Source organism: Miniopterus natalensis, chromosome 18 (assembly GCF_054644295.1).
Source record: "Miniopterus natalensis isolate mMinNat1 chromosome 18, mMinNat1.hap1, whole genome shotgun sequence".
Lineage (NCBI taxonomy): Eukaryota > Metazoa > Chordata > Mammalia > Chiroptera > Miniopteridae > Miniopterus > Miniopterus natalensis.
The window spans coordinates 27,867,199-27,895,088 of record NC_142098.1 but is presented as its reverse complement, the minus strand read 5'-3'; the positions used below and the strand labels follow the sequence as shown (position 1 = coordinate 27,895,088).

The 27,890-nt window shown below is 49.0% G+C and overlaps 1 protein-coding gene across 2 annotated transcripts in view; it reads right to left on the bottom strand.

Annotated features, from left to right (window-relative positions):
• The window catches only part of RANBP10 (RAN binding protein 10), a 55,805-nt gene continuing 27,915 nt past the window's right edge, over positions 1–27,890 (bottom strand). The window contains exons 4-14 of one of the 2 annotated variants that reach the window (XM_087827537.1): positions 18,468–18,635; positions 13,391–13,413; positions 11,311–11,495; positions 8,397–8,509; positions 6,892–7,000; positions 6,633–6,781; positions 6,232–6,439; positions 5,380–5,501; positions 4,731–4,876; positions 4,366–4,477; positions 1–3,908 (exon numbers count right to left, since the gene is read on the bottom strand). In XM_087827537.1, the coding sequence (XP_087683663.1) occupies positions 3,778–3,908; positions 4,366–4,477; positions 4,731–4,876; positions 5,380–5,501; positions 6,232–6,439; positions 6,633–6,781; positions 6,892–7,000; positions 8,397–8,509; positions 11,311–11,495; positions 13,391–13,413; positions 18,468–18,635 (1,466 nt within the window). In that variant the 3' untranslated portion in view covers positions 1–3,777. The remainder of the gene's footprint in view (positions 3,909–4,365; positions 4,478–4,730; positions 4,877–5,379; positions 5,502–6,231; positions 6,440–6,632; positions 6,782–6,891; positions 7,001–8,396; positions 8,510–11,310; positions 11,496–13,390; positions 13,414–18,467; positions 18,636–27,890) is intronic. The other variant, XM_087827536.1, reaches the window with a different exon arrangement.

The following is a 27,890-nucleotide window of genomic DNA, read 5'->3' as shown; positions in this document are numbered from 1 at the left end:
TTTTCCAGGGTTACCCAGTTAGTAAACCGAACTAGGATTTGGGGCACAACTCTTTCTCCTGTTTCACAGGAAGCTAACTGCAATACCCCTCAGAAGAGCTCTATTTTACTTACTACCTCGTGTTTGTGGTAAACATATTTGGAATGTATTAAAATCTTAGAGGATACGAGGTCCTGTGGCCCAACTTTCTGAAGTTGAATTTGCTTTTTCTCTCTCTCAGATGAAAGCTGTTTTGGGAGAGAATTAAAGCTGAAGTACCCATCCTCTCTGGGATCTTGAAAACACCCATTCTTGAGAGTCCTTGAGGCACCAGGGACGTAGGCACCTGAGATGTGGGCTGAAAAGAGGCCAAACCCTCTAGGACACTGTATGCCACACAAGGGGTGCCAGCCCCAGTAAGACTCAAACAGAGACCACACACGCCTGACTGCTCATGGATGTGTATTTTAATAAAAATAATTCTGTCAAAATACAACAGGAGTTTTTTCATTTCTCAAGTACAATTTAATAGGATGTTTTGTGTTAGAATTCTCTCTAAACCCTCCCACACCCACAAGTTTCATGCTAATGCCAAGTATCAACTTGCGAGGACAAAGGCAGAACCAGTGTGCACAATGTGGAGGACGTCTGTGTCAGCTGTAGTTACTAATGGAGGAAAACCCTATGCAAAAAGGCGGCACCTCAGGCAACTAGAGTCCACAATCTGGCCACAGGTCTGGGTGCACAGGACTGGTGGTCAAGTAGGGCTCTGCTGCTCAGCTGCCAACAGCGTGCATACCTGAGTTGTGAGCAACCATAGGAACTTTCAGCTCTGACAGTTCTCTGCCTCATCTTCTTTGTGCTTGCTTAAGGGGTAGGAAGGAGCTGGGTAGCCAGGCAGTCCCCACTTCTCAATCTCTTGGTGTCCCATTTTTGAAGGCCTGCACCCAGCCACAGTCCCATGCAGGCGAGGATCAGGGTTCTGGCTTTCTTTGTGTGGTCTGCCAATTCACATCCACTGAAGGAGCAATCATTTGGTGGCGCAAAGGGAAAAGGTAACTAAGGAAGACTGCTCTCCCAGAACTGGACAACCCCAACAGGGCTGTCTTCCTCCTGACCCTTTGGGTCAAGTCCAGTTCTTCACCAGGGATCCTCCCAGCTGCCTTCCCCACTCAGCTCCTGGAAGCAGGCTGATAGGGCTGGGTATGCATAAGGGGCTCCTCTGGCTGGCAGGCAGGCCTGGACTATTAGCAAGACAGTGGGCTCAAGCAGCTTGGTTTTGGTCCTCTCCACGGCTTGTGGGGCAAAGGCTTATGTCCCAAAGTAAGCTGTCCAACTGGGACAGAGAGCCCCTCTGGAGAGGAACAGAGTAAACAACTTGGACTCAGCTGAAACAGTGAGATAAGGCACAGAAAATGGGGAGATGGCCATGGATACTGAGTGCAAGCCAGGCGGACACTCAACCCCACGCAGCACACAGCTGTCCCGAGCCCTCCTGGGCCCTCTCTCAGATGCTCCACAACCCAAGCCCAGGCACCTATCCCCATCCCTGACATACCCCTGAAAGTACCAGCTGCTCAGACACTGTTGGAGGACTCCCTAACACTGCTGAGCCTAACCCCTTGCCTGCCATTCAGCTTTAGGACTAGTGTTATCCAACCCACAGGTTAGTCCCAACTCTGGCACAAATCTGCTATGTGACTTTGGCCAAGTCACTTAACCTCCTGGACCTGTTTCCTTATCTGTAAAAGAAGAGGATTGGTGGAGCAGATGTACTCTGTACCCCATTCCAGCTGCAAAAGCCTCTGGTTTTAATTCCAATACCTGCTTGGCTCTGGCCATTTTAACAGACTGATTTCCAACCTCTGGGTTTGGGAGTCAAGCATCCTCAGCCCTGCAAAGGATGAATTTCCTTTATAGACAGGAAAACTCCCTGATAGGCTATGGGCTGTGGGCTGCCAGCTGCCTTGGTGAGGACCAAGAAGAAACAGCAGCCTACAGGATCATGTCTCAAAGCAGAACTTTTTAAGACAGCACAGGGCAGGAGTCCTGACCCCATCACCAGCAGCTGGTCCAATTCAATCATTTCTCTTGTTGTTCAGCTGTAGGCCCAGAAATGGGTGGGCACTGAATATCTCAGGCCATCCCAACCATCCCTGTGTCCACTGACAAAGAGCAGAAGCTTTCCCATGACAGATCCAGGTAGGGACTGGAAATCCAACTTTTGACCTTGTTCCTTTGCAGGGGCTGCTTGTGTGCTCCCTCCCACTGTGAAGCAGGTGGGGAAATCCCAGTTCCTCCTGGTGCTCCTTTGAGTAGACCGCCTCCCTTTCTTCTTCCTGGGCTGTCGGTCCTCACCACAGATGGCCCACCCAAGTCCTGGAAACCATCTTAGCCCTTCCTCTCCTGATTTCCTGATGGCAGTACCAGGGCTGTTTTTGCTCCCACCAGCTGTAAGGATCCATCTGACAGGGCTGGTAGGGCATTTGTTAAGCCAATGAGGTCCCTTCCTCTGGCCAGCAAATACTCATAACAGTCTTTCCTAAGAGTGGCTGGGGTCAAACAGCACAGCTGCAGTGAGGCCTAGCCTAGGAGTTCAAGGGTTCCATCCACTCCAGCGACCGGCAGCCCAAGAATCTGCCTCCACAAGGTCCTGGCTTCTCAAAAGAAAGCATCGATTCCATCAGAGCTGTGCAGAGCCAGTGGAGATCCAGGCAGGAAGAAGGCAGCCCCTGTACTCAAGGGCCTCTGTCCTGGGAATGGAGACTTCCTCCCTGCAGCCTGATACACAGCAGCTCTCAGGTCGAAGGCAGGTAGTTTCCAGACAATCAATTTAGAGTAAATGACTTATTTGGCCATCTTAACAAGTGAAGGCAGGATGTTGAAAAGGGGAGGGAGGTGCAAGGCAGGCAGTGAAAGGCAGGGCAGAATGGTAGATAGCGTGCTGGCCAAGGACACTACTCCGTTGCTTTGCTGTGAGGCCCTGGGTCAAATCCTCTCTTTTCTGGACCCCCCGGCCCTACAGTTCTCTTCTCAGTCTGACTCTCATGAGCCTGGGGACCCACCTCTTGGAATCTGCAAACCAGCTTAGCCTTCCTTCCCCACTAAATGTGCCCCCCCCCCCCACCAACCTATTGGGCTTCCCTAGGCTGCAGCTGGGCCTGTAGCTCAACAAAAGGAAGCCTGAAATATAAATCACTTGGCTGAGGTTACAGAGATGATTCTTTTTTAATGAGTTGGACTCGAAAACATATGGTGTCTGGACAGCCTCACCCAAGAGGTGCTGGACCACTAACACTACGATAAATACTGTGTCTTTTTTAATATATATATTTATATATATATATATATATATATAATCTCATTTTTTTACTTATGAAAATAATAAGCTATCACCAACTTGGATAGGCTTCATCACTAAATTAGCAGAAACCAGCTCAGCACAAACTCTCCAGAGATAAATACTGGTGGCTCAGTCAGGAGGAAAAAGTAAAGATTAAAAAACTCCAACCTCTCCTCAAAACAAACCCCCCTTTCAAAGTAGAAGGCGCTACAAGACAGTAACCAGCCAATACTGTGTCACAGGCCGCTGCACGTGAACAGTGAGGGGAGGCGGGAATTGAGGGTGGGAAAAGGAAGGAAAGAGGAAAGGAAAGGAAAATAAGGTGAGGAGGCCAGGCAGGAGGAGTGGGCTCTGCCCATGGCTTCCAGGTCCCTGCGCCAGGTGCCTACGGAGGGCCGAGCTGCTCCAGCCCTGGAGCTGAGGGAGGGCCAGGTGGGGCCAGCCAGCATGGTCAACTAGTGCAAGTAGTCGTCGACTCTGGCAAAGGAGCAAGATCCTAGGCCCGCTCGGGCCATGAGCCGTAGACATTCAGATGCCTGGCCCAGGGCGAGCATCAGAGGGGGCTGCTTTGGCAGGTTCTGAGACTCTGTGGAAGAGAGACAAGGCCTAGTCACTGCCCTGCCCAGGGCTTGGGCCCAGGTAAAAGTTCCCTTGGGAACAGAAGGTGGGGGAGAAGTGAACAAAATCTCTTGGAGCAGAGTGTTCATGTGTCTCTGCATGAGTGTCCCAGCCACCAGACCATGGCCCCTGTAGCCATGCTGAAAACCTGAGGACCTTAGCTTTCTTCAGAGCAATGAGCTGGCCTCGGCCCATGGTCACAACCTAGGGCCCATCACAATCTAGCCAGATAACTCAGTTGGGCAAAGGGAGGTCAGGATTTAGGTTCAGCCACTGGAGCGCAAGAGTCCTGTGGGCCACCAGAGCTCCTGGACAGAGCTCACTGCTCTGATTTGGATAAACTATCAGCAGTTCCTAGGGAGAGAAGGGAGGGGGCAACCCCATGCACTCATTTGCAAGCTTCTATTTTTGTTAGATCCACTTACCTAAAATGGCGCTGTTGAGGGCAGCACACACAGGCTCCCTCTGGATGGGGTCAAGCTGCTGACCAACTGGGCAGCTCCAGGGGTCTGAGTATGCCAGCAGGCTAAAGGCATCCTAAGGGACAGGGCACTCTTGAGAGGATTGTGGCACACACTACACACATACCTCCGTGGCTCCGGAGGACAGGGTGCTATGTGGTGCCTAGTGAGGGTACAACACATCCCACTGCTGGGTCAGGGAGGGTTGTGCAAACTTGACTGGAGCCCACTCTGTCCTGGTGCTGCTGTCCTGAAGACCCTCCCAGAGTGATCACGCCCCATTACCAAATGGGGGCCCTCTCTGTATGAGGGGCCGGCTTGTTCTGTACCTGCAGCATCTCCGTGTGGGCCAAATTCTTGCCATACTCCCTGCCAAGCTGCTCACTCAGTGCCTGCAACTCACGGCCAAACAGGATTATCCTTTCCGTGGCAGCCTGGTTGCCCCCACAGAGCTGCCGCCGAGGATGCCCATCATCTGCACCCAGAGTCCAGCAGAGAACACGTCAGGAGGGGTGAAGAGAGAAAGGGAGGACTTGAGGGGACACCAAAGAGAACATGGCAAGAAGGACCTCGGGGGTGAGGGGCTACAGCTTCTGCCAGAGGCAAGTGAGGGCTAGGAGGAGCAGGCAGACCATCCAGAGTTGAAGTGCTCTTAGTCCACCTAGCACGTTCTGGGAGTCAGATGGCTCAAAAGCTTTCCCTCTTCCCACCCTGTACAGATGCTTGAGGGCTCATAACAGTGCTCACTCTCACCAACTCACTCTAGCCTCAAATGCAGGGGCCCTGGCCTTGGCAGCAGGATAGCGCCTTCCCGCTTCAAGCACCCATTCATGACTGGCTAAGGAGGCAGTGGACCAGGTCTAGCTAGAGCCTCTCAAGCTGCGAAAACCTGCCTGTCCCAATGCCCTCCCAGAGGGAAGGGGCATCCGGACTGAGTGTTGCCACCCATGGAACACCAAGCTGGGGCGCGGTCCTCACCCATGCTGGACTCATCTGTTTGCAGGTCCTCATGTTTGTAGGCACCATTGACGATGGGTGTGGACATGCTCTCCAGCACACCATTGGGGTAATGTTCTGCCTCCATCTCCATCTCACTGTCGCTGTGGAGAAGAGTTGAGGTGGGGGTTGGACAAGAGGATGTGGTTGTAGCAGCTTGGTTGGGCCTCCATTCAGGCTTTAGCCACAGCTTGCTGCTGGTAAACTGAGGGCCCCTAGGAGCATGAAAGGACACCTCTGGCTTCCCAGCCTCCAACTCTTGGCCCCTACTGAGATACCTACTATCTCAAGAGGTGTGTCATCTGATTCTCACTCTTGTCCCAATGCTGCCTCTGTGACCTTCCCCTTCCTGATCCTCTTCCGAGTTGGCACACTCCTAAACATCCCCCCACCCCAAAATGACAGGATCCTGTGAGCTCCAACAGGCATCTCTCTGGGACCCAGCACACCTGGAGGTTGTTGAAAGCCACCCGTGGTCTGCAGCCTAAAACCTTTGCCTGCCCAGCCTGGGTGACCACAAGCCAAGCCCAGTAAAAGCTCCGTCAGTATAGACTTTGGGGGTTTTAAGGCCTGGTCTCGGTGGAAGAGACATTCTCAGCCTGGAAGTGTTGGTAACTCTGGATAAAGAGAGGACAGCATAAAGTGGCAGCTGAACCACTGGGAGGGCGAGAACCAAGGCCAATGGCTGGCGGGTCAGCAGCTACTACTCCAGGCACAGCCCTGGGATGGAGGCAGAGGATGACGTGCAGGGGGCGGGACTCAAAAGGCAGGCTGCAGTGGGCGCAGGGGGCTCAGAGCAGAAGGCAGGAGAAAGCAGCCGAGGAAGACAGGCACCTGGTCTCCTGGTTACTGGTGCTGCTGTGGGGCTGGGACTTGGTGGAATCTGTTGAGTTGGACTCAGAATAATTGATGGAGGACGGGGATGAGGAGGATGACGAGGATGACGAGGACGAGGAGGAGGAGCTGGGCGCAGGGTATTTACTGTGGTTCTGTTTGCTCTTAGTGGATGCGACGCCATTGCTGCAGCTGGGACTATCTGCACCTGTAAGCCGAGGCACAGTCAGAAGAGGAGGGGCAACGTGCCATCAGGCGGGGTCCTGGGAATAGCTACAGGGGTCCCATTTCCCTTCCCCCAAATCCAGCAGTGAACCCTAAGCCCGGCCCAGGGAAAGGTATGTAAGTGGCCTTTCTTCTCCACACCAGTACTTCCCAGAGCCCTCTGGAGAGTGGCTGACCTGTGTTGTGCATGTGGGAACTACTGGGGCCGTGTCGGGGGCTGAGGCTGGGGGAGCCAGGGTAGCTGTCCTGGGACTTGGGGCTTCGGGAGCTCAAGCTGCGGACCTCACTGTCAGTCCCATTCACCATCTCCACAAACTGTCGGCACCTGCAGAGGGAGCGGAGCGGCACTGCTCTGGGCTTGGTCCGGGTTGTATGTTCCCACCACCAGCTGAGAAGGACTGGGCTATGGAGGACCTGGTAGGTGCCAAAACTTACTTGAGCATGAAGAGCAGGTTGGGGTTGTGCTCTAGCAGCCCTGGGTAGAAGCGCTGTGTGGTCTCAATGGCCTCACCCACACGGCCCTCCAGCACCAACTTCTGGATCTCTGCAGGGAGCAAGAACACAGCAGTGAGTGAGGGGCTGTACACCTTCCTCATAGCCGCGTGCCTGCACACTGCCAGCCCTGAGCACAGACCAGCTGACAGCCAGGTAGGTTGGTTCAGAGTGGCATGCCCAGTTGAGATGGTCACAGAAGAGGCTGAAGAAAGAAACTGGCCACCCAGCCCCACAACAGACCCTGGTTTCTGCCAAGTGTTGGGGAGTCCTCAAAGAATAAGAGGGAAAAACAGAGCAGGGACTCTCATCCCAGAGGCAGGAGGGTGAGTTTGGAGGCTTACTCCTATGGAGTACAGGTCACCAGGGACCTGGGTTGGGGGAGGGGCTCTGGGTGTGGGAGCATGATGTGAGGATACGAGCCCAGGAGACCCTAGGGTCTCCTCTTCAGATTTCTCTCCTGTCAGGCCTCACAGGGGAGTGGCAAGCAGAGGGCACTGGTTTCTGGGCCAGAGCCCATGTCTTGGAAGTCTTCAGGGGCTGCAGCGTGTTCCCTGCCAGGAGAGGAGATCATCCTCCTGATATTGGCATCTCTGACATTGACACCTCTTAGGCCATCAGCATCTTGCTGGAGCGACTTCTGGGTCTGAGGCTCTCACTCATAGATCCCAAGTCGGAATCCCTTTCCATCTGTCTGGCTGGGTGTAGCTTCTCTGGGAGACACAGACACATGCACATACACAGAGACAACAGGCTCAGAGAGACGCAAGCAGGCATACACAGACCACATGTCCATACACATCTATTCTCCCTCACTCTTTTCTTCTCTTCCTATCTCTTTTCTGGGCTCTGTTTCTCTTTCCCAATACCATCTTTCCAAAAAAGAAACATACTACACAGGCCAGTATGAACACTGAGAAAGTTTCCATTGGCTACTTCCTTTGGTTGTCTGCAAAGGGCAGGACCAGAAGTGGGGAGCACAGAGAGGTGCTACCATAGCAGCCACTGAGCATCAGCCTTCACACTGTCTGATTACTTCAGTCCTCTCTATGGCCAGAAGAAGGCAGAACTACTAAAGTTGAGTAAATGGTGTAAAAGGCAGGGCATCGGTCTAAGATGCAAACACACTCTTGTCAGAAGACCATGAACAAGATGCTGAGTAGAATCCAGCATTCAGTGGGAAGGACACAAGGTAGGAGTGCAATCCAGCCATGCCAGGCCAGTAGAGCGAGATATTCCCATGCTGCTAGACTGTCCATCTGGGTAGTGCTGTCTTGAAGGAGAGACAAAAGCAGGGCTAGGGCTGGGTTGGGGCTCTGGGTTGGTTTCGTGGTAGTGAGGACCAGAGCTGAATGGATTCCTGACAGGTTACCCAAGGCTGGCATGAGCCAGACAGCAGAGTTAGGGACAAGGGAGGGAGGGAGAAGGGAGAGATGAATCAACCTTACTTTGTCTGTTCTTTATGGACGCTTGCTCTTCCTGAATCGGGGTTTCAGTCATTCGGGCAAAAGCAGTAGCTGTGGCACAATACCCATGATGCACCAGGTAAGATGAGACCATGCTAGAAGAAAGAAAATGCTCAGGTGACACTCAAGAATTGCATTTCTTAGAGTTACCGAATAGTCACAGGGATGTGAAGTACAGCATAGGGAATAAAGTCAATAATACTGTAATAACTATGTATGGTGTCAGGTGGGTACTTAAAATATTGGGGGGAAGACTTTGCAAAGTATACAATTGCCTAACCACTATAATGTACACCAAAAATTATACGAAACAATATTGAATGTAAACTGTACTTTAAAAATCTTTTAAAATATATATATATAAAAGAACTGCATTTCTCACTGACTACTTGATGGGACAGACAATTTCCCTGTTAGGTCTTCCCTAAACACATCTTAGAGGTGCAACTTCCACAGAATGAGATTAAAGGGGTTAAAACAAAATGAAAACTTTCCCCAGTGCTTATGTAGTCAGGCTGGGGCCTGGGGGGGGGGGGGGGTTTGTCACATCAGCCCTCAAAGCTTAGAGGAGTGCCTGCAGTTTCTCTGGGATATGCTGCCCACAAGTGGGCAAGTATGGTAACAAAAGTATACACAGAGGCGCATACCATCTTCTTACAGAAGCGGCTGCCTCCTGTGAACTGCAGCAAGTCTAGAGATGGTCAATAGTTTCTCTGAAGGCTTCCTGGAAAGGCAGCCAGCCAAGCAGTCTGGCAGCTGCGCAGCCAGGGAGAATACATGCCACGTGTGTACCTTTTACAGAAAAAAGAGCTCCCCTGTGGGCTGCCCTACATGCCTGGCAGGAGTATTCTTGCTCACCAGGCAAACCTGGCCCTCAGGAGTGCTGGCTCTAGAGGGTCATGCAGAGCCAACTCATGAACCAAGTTACTCCCGATACCTCACAAATCAGGGGCCTGGAAGCCAAGATATCAGCAACAACATGGCCAACACAATCTTTGGGAAATAGTCCTGACAAGCCCGAGGCCCAGTGGTCATTTCATCCAACCCAAAACTGGCTGAGCAGTAGCATGTGTGTGTGCATAAGGAGGAGCCCTCACATCTGATATGTATAGGAGTGAATGCCTTGGTGTGTGCATGTGTCTAATGGCTTTATTATAATTGCCAGACACAATGTCTGAAGGGCTGTCATGAGGAAGGCAAAGAAGTTCAGCTGTGTCCCCTTGTTTTCAGGGAGTCAATGAGATGATACACATAAAGTGCCCAGCACAAAATAAGAAGTCAATAAATACAGTCTCTTATGAAATTATATATTTTAATACTATACTCTAAGTAATAGTTCTTATAATGATATTATTATAAACACAAGGCTAAACTTTTGACAACACGTGGTTCAAATGAGTCCATATGCACATCAGATGCCACTAAAATGTCCAATTCCTTTGATCCAATAATTCCACTTCTTTAAAGGAAACCAAGAAAATAATTTTTTAAAAAATATATTTTCATTGATTTCAGAGACAGGAAGGGAGAGCGGGAGAGAGAGAGAGACACATCAGTGATGACAGAGAGTCACTGACTGACAGCCTCCTGCATGTCCCCTGCAGGGAATCGAGCCCACAACCCAGGCATGTGTCCTGACTGGGAATTGAACCGCAATCTCCTGGATCATAGGTCGATGCTCAACCGCTGAGCCACGCCGGCCGGGCAAGAAAACAATCTTAATTAAGAAAAAACTCAATAAGCAAAAGAGAGGAAATAACCTGAACCTCCCACCAAGGGAAGCCAGGTAAGGAGTTTGTGGCAAATCTGTCTCTAAGATATATAGCCATTAACAATATTCATAAAACGATCGTAAGTTATATGCAGGTTTTGGAAAATACAACATATGAACACACACAGGCACCCAGATACACACATGTAAACAAATACATCCACATGCTGAGCCCAGGCCCTGTAAGCTGAGAGTACAGGGCCAACACAGCTGGGGCAGCTCCAGCTCTCCCTTGCCCATCCCAGCAAGTCTGCTGCAGGGACTGGCACTGTGTTGACCCTCGTTAGCTCTGGGGGCTAGGAACAAGACCTAGCAGTGCTAATCTTCCTGAGAATGGTCTGGCCACCTCATCCCTGCCTCAGCTCTCCCTGGGGCCTGGCTCAATTTTAATCCCTCAAGAAAGGAAAGCTACACAGAGAACCCATGGTACACCCAACCAAGGGACTAGGGCTAGTAGAAGCATAGCCCTTTACGGCCTATCCTTGGGAGCCAAGCTAACAAGCTAACCTTCCTCCTGGCAGAGTGGGTACTGGTCATTGCTTCACTCAGGTCTGCAACTGGTAAGTGGAAGAGAGACCCAAACTTGATCTCCCTTGGGATTCTCAGCAAGACTGGCCTCCAGGACAGTCTGGGAATTAATCAGCAAAGGGCTAGCTAGGCTGGTCCAAGGAAGGACTCTCTTCCTGCCACCACTGCCATGGATGTGTGGGACTTAGCTGGACACTGACCCTGAGAGGTGACCTCAGACAAGAATTATAGCATGATAGATACTCCCTATGGCAAAAATAAAGTCTAAGGAGGAAGAAACCAGACGGCGTCCTAGGATATCCTCTGCAAAATGACCTGGGGAGGGAAAACAGCCCTGCTGGTGATATATATAGAGCCATCAGATCCAGTTAGGTGGGGTGGGGTGCAAAGGTTTAATTAACAGCAGATCTGGACAACTGAGCAGGAGCCATCCATCAGATAAGAGAAAGCAGAAGAGCAGTAGGCAGAGTCAACTGGGAGAGCTTTCCAGAAGGAACGCTACCCACTGGAGTTTATAAAAGTAGTACAGGGGCCTACAGGACAGTGAGGCCCCTGGGATGGGGCAGGGCTGGGTAAGGGCAGGAGCAGGGCACTCACTTCTGTAGCACCGCCTGCCACTCGCCAAGCCGGGCACTGATGGGGAAGCAGTGGACAGTGCCCTGGACCTTGGCACGCCACTCCCGCATGTAGTCCTCAATGTCAAACAGGAAGGGCTGCTGCCCAAAGTTGGCGTCCACAATCTCCCCGGGTGTCTGCAGGCCTACGGTGGGGTAGAGGTTGGCCTGAGGAGGAGAATGAAATGTCAGTCAGGCCCTGAGGGCAGTGGGGTACTCTCCTGTGCAGAGGGGAAGGCACTGGCTCCCACAGTGCTTGCTCTGGCTTTGAGAGAACTGCAGCAAGGCTGGAGGAGGCAGGGCTAAGCCACATTCTGCCCACCTCCCTACCAGACATTTGTCCCCAAAACTTGAGGGAAAAAAGCAAAAGAAAAGCAATCGAGGCTCAACACGGAGTCTCCTTCTCTGCTTCAGAGGCTATGGTGTTCTCCAAAGTCTCTTCAGGACTCAGCCAGGGCACAGAAAGGCAGGCTGGGGTCCATGACCCTGAAGGTGTGCCTGTGAAGACCTGCTGCAGGGGAGATAATAGCTCTTCTCAGAAAGATCCGGGACCAAGGATCCCTTTGCCACAAAAAAAGGGGTATATGAGGGGGCAGGAAGAGATAGGGGGAGGCAGGAAAGCAGGGGAGGAGAAGAGCATGGCAAAAGGAGTTAGGTGGTTCAGACCCCCTAATGCTGGCAAAGGGTAAAGAGAGGCCACTGCCCTTCCTGTCAGAGGCTCACTAAGAGGATCTTCCGGCCAGTGAGGTTTGGGCATGTCCTTCTGTGGGTGTGGGGCTCCCTGCTTCCCATCTATCCCCTGCCATGACCAGCTTTTTCCCAGTCACTCCCTCACTCAGTGCCCCCTGTGGCTCCCCACTGCTACAACCCACATTCATGTCTGGCTGTTTCAGGTCTCACCAGCCTCCTCCCCATTGTCACTGGGCCCCCAGTCCTCTCTTCTGCCTTCTATCCTCAGGCCATGTGTCATTCCTGAGTATCACTTGCCTTTACTGCACACTGAGTTCAGCTCACCATGAGTTCTGAACCTACAAGACCCCTTGCCTCCTTCCTTTCCCCTCCTACCTTCCATGCCACAGGCAAAGCCCACCTCCTCCAGCAAGCCTTCCCTGCATCCACTCACTTTCTAGCTCTTGTGGACATACTGCCAACATTCACATCTGGCTGTTTCATGTCCCATCTCCATAGCTAGAATCTTCCCCAGCCAAGGTCAGAATTCTCTCCTGTGTCTGTTCACTTTACCTAGGACCAAAGCCCCTTTCTGAGGCCTCCAGGTAGGAGAGAAGGATTCTAATCCATAGATGAGGATTCTGATCCTTGGTGCTGCAGTCTGGGCTTCAGAAGGCCCTGCAGATCACAAGGATACTTCCTTGGGCATCACAGGAGTGCCCAGGATCCCAAAGCAGTCACCAGAGTCAGCAAACCTTTCCTCCTTCCAGAACCTGGGCAGGGCAAAGAAAGCAGGGCACCAGGCTCCCAGCATTCTGGGTGGAGGTCTGCATGAGGAGGCCTGTGATGACTATTAAAAAGGGGTTCAGGAGGTGGGGATGAGCCCTGAACTAAGCCAGCAGGAAACCTCACCCTTTTCCAAGAAGAGAAGACGCCACAAAGCTCACCTCTCTGGCTCAGGGTTCCCTGCATGGTAGCAGGTTCAGTCCCCTAGGGCACTGGCTTTCCTCAGGATTCTCTGATAGGAATGTACAGGGATCTAATAGTTCAGGAACAATTCTCTATACTCTGTACCCAGTCCACTGGCTACAGGTCACAGAAGTGGCCGAGACCAGCTGAGCCATGGGGCTACCCTCATCTCCCCCAAACCCCCAGCTGTCTTTAGAAAGGCCACAAATCACTGCAACTGCTAAGAGTCATAGCAGAAGACCAGGCCTCACTACTGGAGAAAGGCAAGCAGGTACCCCCTACTGGTACCCTCAAGTAGACAGCACAGCACACATTCCTGGTTGGGGAAAGGGCCAGACTCCACACCCTACACTTGCAGGTACCACCATCCCCATCCCAGTCAGCCCCCAAAAGCCCAAAGAAGGAGACCCAATAGTAGTACTTACCGGGAGATCTGTGAAGGCTATACCTGTGGAGGAAAAGAAACAGTCATCAGCTCAAAGACGGTTCATCACAATAGCTTGGGAGGGGCTGGTCACATCTATCCTATGGTGGAGGCCAACCATATGCTAGAGTTAGTTTTAGACACTGGCCTTCTTTTTGCTAGATGGCCTGGCCGGAAGGGAAGTCAGATATTTAAATATGTTGCCGTGGCCAGTGTGGCTCAGTTAGTTGAGTGTCATCCCATGCACTAAAAGGTCGCTGGTACGATTCCCGGTCAGAGCACATACCCAGGTTGTGGGTTCTATCCCTGGTCGGGGTGCGTACTGGAGGGATTGATATTTCTCTCTCTCCCTCCCCCTCCCTTCCTCTCTCTAAAGTCAATAAAAACATATTAAAAATATGTATATATGTCCACAACTCTTCCATTCTCTCAGGAAAAGTCAGGTAGGAAGGACTAAAACCCAAATGATCTACCCCTGATATCTTTCCAGGCCTGAGCCTTCTCTTAATCCAACATGTATTTATGGAGACCTACTATATATGCCAGCCCTTTTCCATTCTTACCTCATCTGATGCTCATACCAACTCTGGGAAGCAGGCTTTCTTATCCTCGTTTTACAGATGAGGAAAGTAAACCTCAGAGGTTAAATGATTTGCCAATAGTCATAAAACTAGAAGTGGTGGGGCTGGATTCATTCTAAGTCTGACACTCCAACATCTATCTCTAAGCAGTGGAGACAGTGACGGTAGCGGCTGCTCATTTCCAGCGCATACCCATCCAGTCCTCAGAACTTCCAAGGTGACAAAGCCCAGGTTAACACTGGCCTGTGTACCCTCTGAACCCTCCTGCCAAGAGAAGAGGTTGTGCTTCCAGGGAACTCAGCCTAAATCAGAAGTGAAGGTGGAGGGGAGCAGGCCCTCAAATACATAAGCAGGTCTGAGCAAGAGAGAGGCCTCAGAATATTCACCAGAGCACTCATGTGCTGCAGGCTGAGAAACGAAAGGGCCAAAGGAGACTGTCCCAAGGGCTCACAGCCTTCCCATTTTATAAATTCTTATATCTTCTAGAAACTCCTGAGCTTTTGGCCTGAAAGGTTTTCAACCACCGGCTCCTTAGAGGTCCCAGTCTGTTCTCCCAACCCCACTCAGAAAAGAAACTAAAACCCCACAAGACAGAAGAAGAGGTGAGGGGTCTGACCACAGGTCTCCCAGTAAACCTGGAGCGAATCCTGCCAGCTAGCCAGTGCATACCACATGCTTCCTCTGTACTGGGCACTGGGCTCAGTGTCTAACAAGAAGTCATTTAGCCCTGGCTAGTATGGCTCAGTTGTTTGGCTGTTGTTCTGTGCACCAAAAGGTTGCCAGTTCAATTCCCAGTCAGTGCACAAGCCCAGGTTGCAGGCTTAATCCCCGGTAGGGGGCATGCAGGAGGCAGCTGATCGATGCTTTGCTCTCACATTGATGTTTCTTTCTCTCCCTCTCCTTTCCTCTCTAAAATTCAATAAAAATATTTCTAAAAAAAGAAAAAAGAAACCATTTAATCCTCAGAACAACCTTGAAAGGTGTATAGGAACACAAGTTTACACATGAAAAAATAAAGCACAGAGAGATTGTTTACATTCTTTGCTGGGATACTTTGCTCCGCAATGAAGGAAGCTCATAAACTCCATGATCTGCCTACCTCAGGCCACTTCTGAGCCCCACATGCAGATAAGCAGTCATAGAGCTGGGAAAATGAAATCTAGGAGCCCCTCTGCACCCATGAGGAGACCGCAACATCCACCCTCCAGGTCTGCATGGGAGCTGCTCTCATGGATCTCAGTATGGCCAGGCTGCTATTGCTGTACCCCCAGCTCATAGAGGAAGCCCACAGAACCCTGGAAGAAGGGGAAGTCCAGGCTCCATCAGTTACCTGCAATTTGGCAAGTTACCCAACTTCTCTGAGCCCTCTGAAAAAAGGGGGTAACACTAATCCTGACACCTCAAGAGAGAAACTGAGATACTGTGTGAAAGCTGCTTCATAAACTGTGAGGTGTGGCTACAAGTTGGCTACAGTTGTGCCACTGGGTGAGGCAACTGCCACACTTCTGGGCAGGGGATGACCAACCTAAGCTTACCCAGCTCTATCTCATAATGGCACTCAGGAAGGATAAGACCTTGAGGTGCTTCCAGGAGGATGAGAAAAGAGGCTACCCCACCCCCTATTGCACTGGACAAGGGCAATACTGCTCCCCCCACCCCTGCAGGTCTCTGGGAGGCTCTGCAAGGCCACTGTGATGAACAGATCTGGGTTGGCCCACAGGAAGAAGGCCCAGGCAAAGATCCAGGATGCAAACACGACACTCAAACTTGCTGATGAGAAATGTTCTGAGCTAAAGAGACATAGGTCAGGGGTCACTGAGGCTGAGGGTATAAAGAACCTGTGAGAGAGCACAGAGCTAGATAAAAATGACTGCAAGTACACGGACCACTTGTGGATGAGCCATCAGTCTCCTGTCTCCATTAACCTGCTCATTTATCCTTCTGTCAAGTATCTTCTGAGACCTCCCAGGAGCCAGGCCTTGTGATAGGCACTAGGAAACCAGCTGCAAGTCTGGCCCTAAAAGTGCTGCCAATTCCAGCAAGAGAAATGGCATGTAACTAATAATTACAGACAACTGATCAATGCCATATAGGGTGAGTGCTGTGACAGGGGACAACAGAGTAAATGAAGTAAATGGGGGGAGGCCAGGAAACATCATTCTTCTCAAAAGGGGTAAAGGTTCTGAGGTTAGAAAGCAGTGATGGCTCACTGATCCTACGTGAGATTCTGAAGCACATTTATTGATAAGCTGGCTTTTGAAAAGGAAACAAGGTCATTAGAAAAGTCACCAAGTAGACTATCTACTCCAAGTTCATTTCCTTTCTATTAAATTTCATGATCAAGAAAATGCAGGGGACAGGTGATATCCAATTTTTAATAAAGTCTCAGCATTATCCTTGTGGACAAGAGAAAAACATGAGTTTCAAAATAACATAACGAAGTGTTTCTGAAATGGTTGGTGTCCACCTGAACAAGCTATAGGCTAAAAGGTTGAAATCTCAACCTTGTTCTCTTCCAATATTTTTTATATCTTAATAAAAACACACACAAATAAATTTATCAAATTTTAGGTTTAATGCAATGCTGAAAAGAACACCAAATATTTGAGATAGAACAAACACAAGACCACAGGAGATCCTGACAGGCTGAAAAAGTAGGCAATACACTCCTAAGTGAAGTTTAATTACAAGATGTGCGAGGTCTTGCTTGGGGTCAATAAAAAGCATGCACTAGGAAGATGACTTTTTAAAAACAGTGTGAGGGTTTGGACTGACATTAAGGTGGCCATGAGCTCTTTATGGACCTAGGGACCTGACTGACATAGAGCTCATGGGCCCTAGTACACATTTAAGGCCCAGAAGAGGGAGGTGCGGATGCACAGGTGACAGCAGGATATGCCTCAAACTGTGGGTCCCACAGCAGGTATTCTGACCAAGGTGTGGACAAGCTGGAGGAATGTGAAGGGGGCAGGGATCCAGAGAAGAAGGAACTGAGCAGCAGGTGAAGGGCAGCTTGGGTAAAGAATAAGAATCCACAGCAGTGGCCCCTGGAACTCTGACAGCAGAAAAACCAAGAGCCAGGAAATAGCTGGAGTCAGAGAACAAAGTAGGGAGTTTAGAGCCCCACTCAAGCATCTTGAGACCTTGGCAGAGCCCTCAGTCTGCTAGCTCCTCACTAGCTGGATACCAGCAACTGCAGCTAGGTGACCATGGCTCAGAGGAGAGTTTCTCTGACGTGCACCTGAGTCAGCTATGGAGTGTATGTGCTATGCTGTGGATACTCACTCTGGGCTGTGGCATCCAACTGCTTTGCTGAGGAATGCGGGCTCCTGATCACTCAGTCCAGCCATTAGCAAACCCCATTTCCAATAGGTCCCTTGATTCTGCCTGGGCTCACCTCCTGGAGAAGCCACAGAAGGGCTGTGGGGAGTGGCGGCTCCCTTTTAACTACCCCTCAAGCCAGGGGAAGTGGGTCTCCTAGGAGTTGTGTTCCAAGTAAAATGCCCAACTTCTTTTCCTGGCAAGGCCCATGGCCAGCCTGGCTGGTATGGTTCTGCCAAATGAGAGACCTCTGCAAACCCAGGAAGGAAGACCCAGCAGTTAAGAACCACTCAGGACCGCTCTGGCCAAGGGCTCCTCTTACTCAAGAGCCAAATACAGTCAGTCCTAGTAGGGCAAGTCATCAGAATAGCCAGTCTCCCCCTCTCTCAGGTTCTAATCCTAAATTTCTACACAGGTACAGGATTGCTCTTCCATGGGATCCTTCAGGGCCCCATCACCCTCCACTGACTGCTGCTCCTCCTGGGTTCCTAATCCCAGTTGATAGCGCCACTAACCCAGCCACCTTCCCATCTTCCCTTCTTGCTAAGGCACCCTATCTGTAACTAAATCCTGCAGGGGCCACCCCACTTCCTTCACGCATCACCACTGCCTTGCCTCAGGCCACCTTACACTTCCGGTGGCCTTTACTCCAGTCAGTCCATCCTTCTCAGTTTCACCAAAGGGACCTTTTTAATATAAGTCTGTCCAGGTTGGTCTGTATTAACCATAGACAGGTCGAAAGAGACCTGGCCCCATCTGACTCCAGCCTGTCTGTTTACCTCCTGTACTAGAACAGCCCTCAGTATTGCTTCATAGCAACCATGACCCTGAGTGTCAGAAGGGCACGCCAAAGTCTGGGCCCAGGCCACGGGCATGCAAACCACTACCACTCAGATATGTATTTGGGATCCTCAAACTTCTCACCAACCCCAAACCCTGCTCCAACAAGTATCACACAGGCCAGGAGCATGACTATGACAATGCTGGTCTCTCAGCACTGACCCTGGGCTCCATAATGATCCTAAATGGATGAATTAACAAAGAGAGTGCCCATGCTACTCTCCCTTCACCTCACAGAGCTCAGCAGAGGATCTGTAACACTGCCTTGGCCCTGGGCCTCTCACCAACGAAAGTGACTCCATAGAGCAAACGCACCAAGGTCCCCTATGTACGCACCAAGGCTGTGGCCATTTTTGGTGTAGAAGCATGTGCTGTTGATGAGGTTGACGCAGCAGCCAATCACGTCTCCTGTGGTGAATGTAGGACCATAGGGCTGGCCAGTCCCCGAGGAGCAGAAGGAATGCCCATCATCGCCATGGTAACCATAGGAATGTTTATCCCAACCTGTGGGGGAAGAGAGCAGCCACAGCTGAGTAGAGGTACTTGAGAGAAGCAAGACAGCCAAAGAAGCCCACCCAGGTCTGAACTCCTCTCCCCAGCCTGCTACCACCTCAGTCAGCATTCTCAGCCTCTCACAGAGCTGGCTGTGGACAGGGTCTGGCTGTGCCAAATGAGCAGTGAGTCCAGTAGCTCACTACCCCTGAGGAGCTGAGGCAGCCCTATTGAAGAAGCCCAAGCTGTGGTCAGCAGGAACCAAAACCGAGTGACCTGGAAGGGACTTACTAGAAATCCATGCAACAAGAAGATGGGTCGGGGAAACCTCAAGGAGAAGGGGCTTGAAACAAACTCTGAGGTGTATCATGGTGGGTTTTTAAAAAAAATTTCAGCCAAAAGGCCAAGTGATGAAAAAAAATTTTTTTAACTGAAGTATAATTTACATGTAATAGATTCTCCCATTTTAACTGACAGTTCAATTAGGTTTAAACAAATTTTAACAGATGTTAACATGTTACCACCACCACAATAAAGATATAGAACATTTCCATCACTCCAAAAAGTTTCCTCATGCCTCTTTGCAGTCAATCCCCCTCCACCTATCCCCAACCCTGATTTGTTCCTATGGCCTTGCCTTTTCCAGATGTCATATAAATGGAATCGCAGGATGGATTCATCCACATTGTTAGATGTACAAGTATTTTGTTTCTCTTTACTGCTGAGTAGTACTCCATTATATGGATATACCACAGTTCATCTATCCATTTACTAGTTGATGACATTTGAGTCATTTCCAATTTTGGGCTATTATGAATAAAACCAATAAATATTTACATACAGGTGTTTGTATAGACATATGTTTTCATTTCTCTTGGGTAAATACTTAGAAGTGGTACTGCTGGGTTATGAGATAAGTATATGTTTAACTTGGTAACAAACTGCCAAACTGTTTTCCAAAGTGGCTGTACTGGTTTGTATTCCCACCAGCAATGTATGAGTTCCACATTTTCACCAGCACTTGATATTGTCAATTGTCTTTATTCTTTTCTGTTTCTTTTAGCCATTTTAGTAGGGATGTAGTTGTTTTAATATCATTTTGGCTTTAATTTGCATTTCCCCAATGACCAAAGAGGTTGAGCATCTTTTCATATACTCATTTACCACTGGTTTATTAGAAAATGATTGAACTGTTTGTTCAAATCTTTAATCCTTTTTTCATTCTCACCCGAGGATATTTTTTCCATTGCTTTTCAGAGAGAGTGGAAGGCGGAGAGAGAGAAACATCTATGTGAGAGAGATGCACTGATTGGTTGCCTCCAGGGGATTGAGCCTGCAACTGAGGGTATGTGCCCTTGGCTGGAATCAAGTCCAGAACCCTTCAGTCTGCTGGCCAACGCACTAGGGCCTCTAATCCTTTTTAAAAATTGGGTTGTGTACCTTACTGAGCTATAAAGGGTCTAAATATATCTTGGATATAAATTCTTTTGTGTGTTCTGTAAATATTTTCTCCCAGTCTATGGCTTGTTTTTTCATTTTCTTAACAATGTCTTTCAAAGGCCTACTGGAATTTTGATTGGGATTATGCTGAATCTATAGGTCAATTTGGAGAATAGATAGTTTAATAATCCTGAGTATTCCAACCAATGAACATGGCATATCTCTCCACTTATTTAGGTCTTTAATTTCGCTCAACAATGTTTTGACAAATTTATCTCTAAGCACTTCATTTTAATTTCCAATTGTTCCTTGCTATTATAACAAACTATAATGATTTTTTGAGATGGGGAAATGGGGTCAAGATTTCTTTCTGGAGTAATGGAAATGTTCTAAAATTAGATTTTGATAGTTTGCACAACTCTGTAAACATGCTAAAAACCACTGAATCGTTGTACATTTTAAATGGGTGCATTTTATGATATGTAAATTTTATCTCAATAACACTGTTAAACACACACACATATATTTGATATTTTATATATTCACCTGATGTCCTGCAACCTTGTTAAACTCACCAATTAGTTCTGGTAGCTTTTATGAAGATTCTTCAGAATATTTTAATATATTGTCTGAGAATAAAGACAGTTCTATTTCTTCCTTTCCACTCTGCATGCCTTTCATTTCTTTTTCCTGACTTACTGTCCTGACCAGGAACTCCAATACAATGCTGAATAAAAATGGTGAGAGCAGAAATGAGACCGCTAATGTGTACCAAGGTTTTATACAGGGGCAAGAGTGAAGGAGGTCATTCCAGGAGGGAGATATACAGGTAAAGGCATGAATGCAGATAGTATAGGAGAGTGTGAGCTGCAGAGGGGCCTGCCTGCCTGCTTGGCTAAGGAACAGAAATGTAAATATTTTCACAGGGCCATGGCAAGTCCAGGACCCAAACAGGGTAGGCAAGCTGAGGGGCTGGCAGGCAGGTCTACTCCCCAAGGTAGGCCCTCCACGTAACTTTCCCAGCCTCTGCTGCCTTCTGGTGTCTGAGCAGCAAGCCCAGGTGAACATGCTTTATGATATCCTGCCCCTCCCAAGTAGCATGGGTAGGAAAAGCTAAGGCTGAAGACAAGAGTTGTGGGCAGGTTCTAAGCAAAGGTGTGGGGTGAGAACAGATGGGTGACAGGCCCAGGGGTTGGCATGGGAGACAGACAGCATGACTGGAGTGGTGGAGCTGACCAGACCTTGGAGCCAAAACTCTGCCCTGCATTTAAACCAGTGGGCTCAAGGGCAAGCTGCTCCTCATAATCACAGCCTCCACCCCAAGCCTTGTGTACCTTAAGCCCTCATGTCTTCAGCCAGGAACCCTCTGGTTAAGCAAAGGTTCCCCCCCAGAGCCCATAGTGGGAAACAGGTCACAGTTGAATGGCTCTCACTACAGGTCAGGGCCCAAAACTCTGCTGTTCCCCTCCAGGCATCTTCCCACCACATTACAAGGAAACTACCATGAGAACTGCTCAGGACTGGCTTTAAAGGCCCAAGGCCCAAGGCCTGGACCTGGAGCCAGGCTCTGTTCTCACCTTCCCAATTCCCCAGAGACACTGGGACTGCCTTGGCTCAGGGGACATGGTGCTGCTGTGGGCATCAACCCAACTTCTAAGCTCCTTATGTCCAGGACTGGGAAGGGCCTTACTATTGCTGGCAGGTACACAAATCATTTGATCTCAGGAAATGACTCTCTGGGGCACAGCAATGCCCATTTCCCCCAGACAGGCAGGCTGACAGGCAAGGCCACTCCTCAGGCTTCAACACAGGAGACACTATGGCTCCTGGCAGCAGCAGCTGCAGTAGCAGCAGCTCCTCTGGTCTAGAGAAGGCCATAGATGAAGAACAGCCAGCTGGACAGCAGTGAGGACCAAAATGACAATCATCCCTCCAGGTTTGGCTCAAACTGAGCTTCGCAGCCCTGGGCATGCCCACCAGCTTCCCATGACTCACAATCCATATCCACACCAGTCACAGTAGTCCTCCCTTCCTTCCCTTCCTGGATCCCTCAGATGGAACATGGGAACTTCCCACATGCGACACAGTAACTGACCATAATGTGGCAACCCTTTAGAAAAGCACTGGGATAACCCTGTGTGTTTGGCACAAGTACTGCCACCTCCACCTCACCAAGAGACTGGGGGGCTTGCTCACCGGCACACAGAGCTGCGAAGTGCCAGAGCTGGGACTTGAACCTAAATCTTTAAGTTCCAAAGCCCAAATCCTTCTTGCCACAGGTACTGTCTCATTTGGGGTGGTAACAACTCTAGCAGTGAAACCATCCCCAACCCCTTCCCCCATCACCAGAAGAGTAGTCAGATGCATTGGTCTTGGGGGGCTGTGGACGTAGGATCTCTGTCTTCAGTGAGGCAGGGGCCCTGCAGGCCAGCAATGAAGGAAGGCCCAGATCCCAGCCCTAGAGGAACACACAGGCACTGAATGAAGACTCATATCTCAAGGTGGCAGTTGAAGTTTCTGCTCTCCAGGGCACGGCACACCCACCCTCCTGCCTCACCAAGCAGCCAGAGCCAGCAGACCAGGACACATACCTCCACCCAACCCCAGACCTAGTGGCCAGGGTGGGAACTGCAAAGGATTATCCTCCGTGGCAAATCTGTTGTACAGATTTTACCATCTAGAAGGTAGAAGACATGAGCTAGAAGGTTTTCTTTTTGTAGCTTTCTCAGACGGAAGCAGTAGGTACTCAAGAAAACCTAATAATAATGTGGCCATTTGATTTATCACAGCTAGTGCAACAACCTGAAAGAACCATTTCCTAGTCAGTGACTCAAGGAAATCTGAAAGGTATTTTTGTCTCCGTGTATGGGAAGATCAGTAACATCCACCAAAAAAACAGATGTTTACACTTTCAAAGATCTAAAATAAATATTGAAGTACTTTGAACATTTTCCTTAAAAAATAAACTATATCTAATTATTTTGACAAAACTACCACAGAAATTTTAGATTTTTAATTCAAGTTATAAATATGGATTTAAATTTTTTAAAAACTGAAGAGTTCAATTAAAAAAACCCCAGCCCGGCTGGATGTGGCTCAGCGGTTGAGCGTCGACCTGGGATCCAGGCGATCAGGGTTCGATTCACATGTCGGGTTGTGGGCTCGATCCCCAGTCGGGGGCATGCAGGAGGCAGCCGATCAATGACTCTCTCATCATTGATGTTTCTCTCTCTCTCTCTCTCTCTCTCTCCCTCTCCTTTCCTCTCTGTGAAATCAATAAAGATATATTAAAAAAAAAAAAAAGATTTAAATAACTATTTTGTGTGGGGGTTTTGTGTGTGTTCGTTTTAAATATATCTTTATTGATTTCAGAGAGAGGAAAGGAGAGGGAGAGACAGACAGAAACATCAATGATGAGAGAGTCATTGGGGATCCAGTCCGCAGCCCAGGCATGTGCCCTGACCAGGAACTGAACCTCAATCTCCTGGATCCTAGGTCAATGCTCAACCGCTGAGACACGCCTGGCCAGGCCACAAAATAGTTATTTAGAGTCAATTCAGGATTCACCATCACCTCAATTTGGCTAGAAAATAGATACATTTTCCTGTTTTTCTTTTTTCAATTCCCAAATAATTTATCTATTACATAGATGTACCCAAAGGAAAAAAATTCAGTCCCTGTGGTACAATGAATAAGGTCTCCCAAAGATGTTCCTGTCCTAATCCCCAGAACTGCGAATATGGTTAAAAAAAAAAGAAAAAGATTTTACATAAGAGTAAATTAACACTCTTGAAATGGGGAGGTTATCCTGAATGGGGGGGCACAATGAAATCACAGGGATCCTTGTAAGAGGCATTCAGGAAGGTCAAGTCGGAAAAGGCGATGTGATGAGAGAAGCAGAGAAACTGGAAGATGTTACATTTCTGGCTTTGAAGGTGGTGGATGGGGCCATGAGTCAAGGACTGTAGGTGGATTCTAGAAGCTAGAAAAGGCAACAAAACAGATTCTTCCCTGAAGACTTCAGAAAGAATACCATCCTGCTGACACCTTGATTTTAGGACTTCTGCCCTCCAGAACTATAAGCCACTACTACTGTTACAACAGTCATAGGATACTAATACAGTTCCCATGGCTATAAAAGTTATTGAGCATCTGGAAAGATTTGTGCAGAGAAGCAACACCTCAACTCCTTGTCTCCTCACAGTACTATGAAGCTAAAAGCTTTTCCAAGAAAATCAGAGCTGTAATGTATCTTCAATTGAAGCTAACATTTGATAACCAGTATTTTTCCAAACACAATTAAGAATCTGTATGTGTATATAGGTGTGTATGCATGTGTGTGAAAGGCAGCTTGGGGTTAAAAACAGAATATCTTTAACACGTTTATACACCTCATTTAGTAACAGCGGCTATGGCAGCAGCTTGGTTTAGGGCCACTGTGCTAAATTCCCATCCTGCGGAAAGGACAAGCATCATCAACTCCAGGCGTACTCCATGGCGTTGACAAGAGGGGCTGTGGGTGGTGTGGAGGATGCAGAGAAGACACAATATATAAGAAAACCAATAAGCAAATAACAAAACAACTGGTAGATAAAATGGGCTCTGAAGGAAACAAAGCCCAGATGATGGGCTAGAAACAGGAGTGGAGATGGGGACTGATCAGGGTGGGGACTGACCGGGATAGAGTACTCAGGTTAGCTTAGTGAGTGATGACCCCAGAGCAGAGGTCTGCTTGATAAGGAAATTAGAAGGAAGAACTTTTGGGCCAAAGAGAAAGAGCTCAGCATGTCTGAGAAACAGAAAGGCAGCCAAAGGGGCCAAAGCTGAGTGACACTTAGGAAAGACTCAGAGCAGAGTCAACAGGACTCATTGGATGAGGGTGCCGACGGTATGAGGTATCAGAGGAAACGAGTATGACCTCTCAGGTTTTTGTCCTGGGCAAATAGGTGGACGTTAGTACCATTTACTAAGAGACAGGGAAGATGGGCAGAAGGAGCAGGCCTTTTGGACACATTAAGTTTGAGATGTCTTATTAGACAGCCAAGCTGCAGGTGGCTATCCATGGCAGGTAAGATGACTGTAGCTCATCCCAAATGCAGCAAGGATATGATGGGGAACATTCACTAAACAAACAGTGGTGGACAGAAAACTTAAAATGAAGTCACTGGAAGATTTTCCTACTGAGTTGTCCTGACACAATGGCTTTCTGTTTTCCCTTTGGGAGTAAAATTCAGGCTAGTCAAGGACTAGAAAGGTCAAAACAAACACAAGAGAAAGGCATCAGAAGCCCAAAATAGATGAGATGTTAAAGGGCATGGAGTTACTCTAAATTAATTCAGCCACCCCACCCTCGACAAATCTTTTCCCCAGGCCTTGAGAAGCTGGTCCTACCACTGCTACTCTTAGGAATTGAGCAGACAGGAGAAAAACCGTTGCACATTTTGTAGCCAGTGTGTTGTTGTCAGTCTCAGGCTAGGGTTCTAAAGAGGGGGTTTAGTCTTTTAGAAAAAGACACTGTAGCCCTAAGTGCCAGGGCAGCAAGTGTGGCTTGAAAGGCTGCTGCAGTCTGGTCCTGGCCACAGTATTATCCCTCCAAGATGACAGGCCCTGGGCAGTCACCTCCTCAGACCTTGGTTCCCTTTTCTACAAAATGAGAGGGTAGCAATTAGACATCACTGTCAACGGGCCACAAGTGTCTACTTGTGAGAAACATTCTGAGTCTCCAAACCAATCAGTAGGTTTGATAATCCCCATCTGAGAGGTGAGGAAACCGAGTCACTGAGAGGCTGCGTGAAGCCTAGGTCTCAGAGATAACACTATTCAGAAACTCAATTCTCCTTCCACTGAGGGAGCACCAAGTAGGTAACCACAGTAGGTGAGGGTGGTGGCCCCAATCCAAACACAGAGGAGAGGACGATGCTCTAAAAGTAGAACAGCATAGGCTCCTCAAGATGGGCTCAATCAGAAAAAACTTCAGGAACCCCTACAAAGTTTCTGGACCCCAAGCTTGGCTGACCAGACCAAATCACTCCCTATCAATGTCTGGCTGGGTTCTGTCGACTTTAAGAAGGGACTGGGCACAAAGCCTCCCAATACCCCTCCTCCAAGGCCACAAGCACAAACAGCAGGGGAGGGGAACAAGGAGTGCTAGGATTTGTCTGCCAGTCCTGCTTCTTTGGGAGATAGCACTCACCTTCTCTTAAGAAGTAGCTCCTGCCCTAGCTGGTGTGGTTCAGTGGTTCGTGTGTCAGCCTGTGAACCCAAGGGTCATGGGTTTGATTCCCTGTAAAGGGCACATACCTGGGTTGTAGGTTCGATCCCCAAACCTGGTCAGGATGTGTTCAGGAGGCAACCAACTGATGTGCCTCTCTCACATTGATGTTTCTCTCTCTCTCTCCCCCTTCCTCCCTCCCTTCCACTCTCTAAAAAAAATCAATGGAAAAAATATCCTCGGGTAAGGATTAACCAAAAAAAAAAAAAAAAAGAGGATTAAAAAAAAAAAGTAGCAGCTCTTCCCGTGTACCCATCTTGTAGCTTCAGTGGGGACTACTAATCCTAGTAACCCCTCCTCCCCTTGGGCCAGGCTGACCCAAGCTGGACCAATCAGAGATCTTCCTGGAATTTTTCCACAAGAGAACTAGAATGAGAGTGGATCTCAAAGCTGCCATCATTCCAACCTCACGTAGAAAGCCAGTTTGACTAAAGCTAATATACAGAAAATAGAGGCAAGAGATAGAAACACACAGAGAGAGGCCTGGCTCCTCTGTTTGCCCTGCCTGAGGTACGGCAAAACAAGCTGATTAGAAACGGGTTTCTCTCCCCTAAAGCAACCAAAGTTCTCAACAAAAGGGACCACATCTTTTGTTCACCTTGCATCACAGCTGACCCACAGTAGTAGGTGCTCATGAAATGTTTGTTGAAATGAAAAGGGAAATGTGGCCAAGGGCTGGCAGGAAACCGGAAGCACAAGATTGTCAATGTGTCTGACCACATGGTGACACACCAACTGTGGGCAATCCTGGGCTTGATTGTAAGGAATTTTTTTTTTTTTTAAGAAAAAAAAAAAATTAGAGCTGTCTGCCTGCATCATGCCTCTACTTATACAGACTAATGGCGAAGCTACTTCTGGGCCCTGGAAAGAGGCCTACAGCCAGGCTGTGGACCTGGCTCTACCCCTGGGTAAGTCATTTAACTTCTCTAGGTCTCAGTTTCCTCATTTATGAAATAGGACAGATGACACAAATATCCCTACCAGCTCTAGAAGAATCCATGTTCTGAGTCCTCCTTTCTGTTAAGAGGGTCCAGCAACTAAGGTCACTCCCATATCTCTGCCTGGACAAGCCTCCCTTCCAGCCCCACCACTCTTTGCTTCAGAACTGGACCTCCCTTCCTACCTCCCACTCCTACACTGGAGCCAAAGTCAGCAACTTTCTAAGCATGGGCCCTGGCAGCATGTGTAGTCACCCCTTTATGGATGGGCCTCATGTGAGGCTAGAATGATGTGCCCAGGAATGAAAACTGTCACCCTCACAACAGGGCCAGAGCCAGCTATCCCAGGGGACACTGGGATGTGAGGGCCAGAAGAAAACAAGGGGACACGGCTGCCTGAGTCAGGCCCTGTAGAGAGTCAGGTCCAAGTGGTTCTGGATCAGATGATGTCTAGGGCTGCATGATGGGGACAACACTCTGACAGAGAGTGCCACCCTACTAACCATTCTTCCCTCTTCAAAGAGAGTAAGCCCTGTCACTCCCAGAAATAACCAATGGGTATCTGGCCTGACACCCACGCAGAAAAGCCTATCTCCTGCCACATCAGATGACAGTGAT